Raw genomic sequence first — 2691 nt, 5'->3', positions numbered from 1 at the left:
TCTAGCTGCAGTTGGAAGGGATGGGGACAATAGGATTGTACCTCTTGCTTGGACAATTTTAAAGATAGAAAATGATGATAACTGGGACTGATTTTTGAGACATCTCTCTGCAAGTTTGGGTCTGGTTACAATGACACCTCTACCTCTCATTTCGGATAAACAATCGGTAAGTATGAGACTTTCATTTCTTTTTTTTTTGTTGTTGTCTCGGGTTTCATTTTGAAACTTGATTGACTAATACAAGACTTACACTTTCATTACTTTTTTTTTGCAGGGTTTAGTTAAAGCAATCAGTAACATCCTTCCACAGGCTGAGCATCGACAATGTGCAAAACACATAATGGATAATTGGAAGCGAGATAGTCACGACCAAGAACTATAACACATTTTTTGGAGGATAACACGCAGCTACACCACAAGGCAGTTCAATGACAATATGGCAGAACTCAAGCAGTACAATCCTCAAGCATACACCACTCTGCAACTTACAAGTCCAATAACCTGGTCAAGAGCTTTTTTCAAGATTGGTACTTGCTGCAATGACAATCTTAATAATCTCATTGAGTCATTCAATAGGACTATTAGACAAGCCAGGAGAAAGCCTTTGCTGGATTTGCTTGAGTATATAAAAAGACAGTGCATGGTCAGAATTGCAAAGAGGTTTATCATAGTTGATAGGTTGAAGACACGGTTCACAAAAATAGCTCATGCTAAAATTGAAAAAGCAATTGCTGGAGCCCAATATTGCGAGAGATATATGGCCAGAAACAACACACATGAGGTATGGCAGAATAGTGTAGGTTTTAGTGTTGATATGGATGCAAGAACTTGTGGATGCAGGAAGTGGCAGATGGTTGGAATCTCATGTTTTCATGCAGCAAGTGTGATAATAGGGAAAAAAGAGAAGGTTGAGGATTATGTCAACGACTACTACACAAAGAAAAGGTGGCGAGAGACATACCTTGATGGTATTAGGCCTGTGCAAGGGATAACATTGTGGCCTAGATTGAATAGGTTGCATGTATTACCACCACCATAGAGAAGAGGAAATCCCGGAAGGCCTTCTAACTATGATTGGAGGAAAGGAAGAAATGAATCTTCGTCTTCTTCAAATACCAAGAAGATGTCAAGGGAAAAAAAGATCATGACATGCTCTAACTGTCATCAAGAAGGTCACAACAAGCAAGCTTGCAAAAATCCAACTGTCGTTAGTGTGCCAAAGAGACCAAGAGGAAGACCACGAAAATATCAGGTTTTTCTGATTTTTTGTCAAGTTTTTAGCTTACAAATATAAGTGTTTGTTTCAGTTTTTTTTGACATACACTTGTATTAGGAACCACAACCACAAGGATCACAAGCTCATCAAGTACCACAAGTATCTCAACCTCATCAAGTACCACAAGGAGAAGGAGCTCATGAAGGACAACAAGGATCTCAACCTCATCAAGTACCGGTTAGATCTCAATCTCATCAAGTACCGGTTGGATCTCAATCTTCTCAAGTACCACAAGCATCAAGAGCACATGTTTCACACGGATCAAGAGCACACGTCTTAAGAGCACACACATCAAGAGCACACGTGCAAGGACCACAAGGAGAAGGATCACAGCCGCAAGGACCACAAGGAGAAGGATCACAAAGACAAGAACTACAACCGCAAGGATCACAAGGAGAAGGACCACAAGGACAAGGACTTGGTAGATTTGCATCATAGTTTGAGTGTTCCAACTAGTTTTTTGTTTTGTTTTCTCACAAGGGCAAGGACCAAAGTAGAACCTATCTATGTTGTCAAGGATTTGTTTTGTTTTGTTGTCTCGGGTTTTTTGGTTTGTTGTCAAAACAAGTTCTATTTATGAATGGGTACTTGCAACAAAGTCTTTCATTGCCAAACTACCATTACAAAGTCACATTACCACAAACACAAAATACAATACAAAAGACTCTAGTAACCAAGAACAAATTTCTGGTTTTTGGTTTTAAGAAGAAGGATCACAATGGCAATGACACTAAAAGTAAGACACACCAAACACAATGAACTCATCAAATTCCATTTCTTAGTGTCTCTTTTGATCAACATTCCATCTTCCTTCAGTTCTTCGATCATTTCCTTCAAATCTTCAATCTCTCTGCCAATGATAGAAAATTTTGGTAAAGCATCTACAACCTCCTCATATACACCTTCTTCAACCCATTTAAACAAATGGTCCTGAAAAACAAAAACTTGAATCAAAACTCGAAAACACACAAAATCAAAACAATTCTATTACATACATCTCCTCTGTTTGGACAGTGAAAGAAAGGTCTTCCTGGGTTTGCTAGCGTGTTCGATGTGTAGAGAACAATATCTAAGCTGCAATGACACTTTGAGGGAACACCATGGCATCCACGGTCTTTCTTTTCACCACACAATTGTCCAGAATTGCAACTCATATTTGTTGGGGAATGAGATAAGAGTTTTTCATTGAGATAAGAATCGAAAAATCAAATTGGGGAAATGAGAATTAGGGATTGCAAATGCGATTTGGGGATTTTTGTTGTGTTTGCTCGGGTTCAAACGGTGTAGTTTTGACAATAACGGAGAAGGATTAACGACCTCTTAACGCCGGCTGATTGCTCCGTTTAAGGATTTAACGATATGTCCTTTTTGTCGTGGTCAACAAAATATGATGATTTAAACGGTAAGTCAATAGA

General features: G+C 38.8%; 1 protein-coding gene across 1 annotated transcript; it reads right to left on the bottom strand.

Moving 5' to 3' along the window:
* On the bottom strand, nt 1943-2430 carry LOC109128683 (uncharacterized protein At1g43920, Chloroplastic-like). The gene is made up of 2 exons (XM_019235527.1): nt 2272-2430; nt 1943-2206 (listed from the first exon to the last, which is right to left on the bottom strand). The coding sequence occupies exons 1-2, from the start codon at nt 2428-2430 to the stop codon at nt 1943-1945; spliced, it is 423 nt and encodes a 140-aa protein (XP_019091072.1).

The sequence above is a fragment of the Camelina sativa genome, chromosome 14 (assembly GCF_000633955.1).
Source record: "Camelina sativa cultivar DH55 chromosome 14, Cs, whole genome shotgun sequence".
NCBI lineage: Eukaryota > Viridiplantae > Streptophyta > Magnoliopsida > Brassicales > Brassicaceae > Camelina > Camelina sativa.
The sequence above is the reverse complement of the archived record's forward strand: the minus strand, read 5'-3'. Positions and strand labels throughout refer to the sequence as shown.

What these genes read in the sequence shown, in the direction of transcription:
- LOC109128683 (XM_019235527.1), bottom strand. Translation starts at nt 2,430, where the DNA reads ATGAGTTGCAATTCTGGACAATTGTGTGGTGAAAAGAAAGACCGTGGA. An exon ending in ACTGTCCAAACAGAGGAGAT is followed by an intron (nt 2,207 to 2,271) that starts GTATGTAATAGA and finishes TTTGTTTTTCAG; the next exon opens with GACCATTTGTTTAAATGGGT.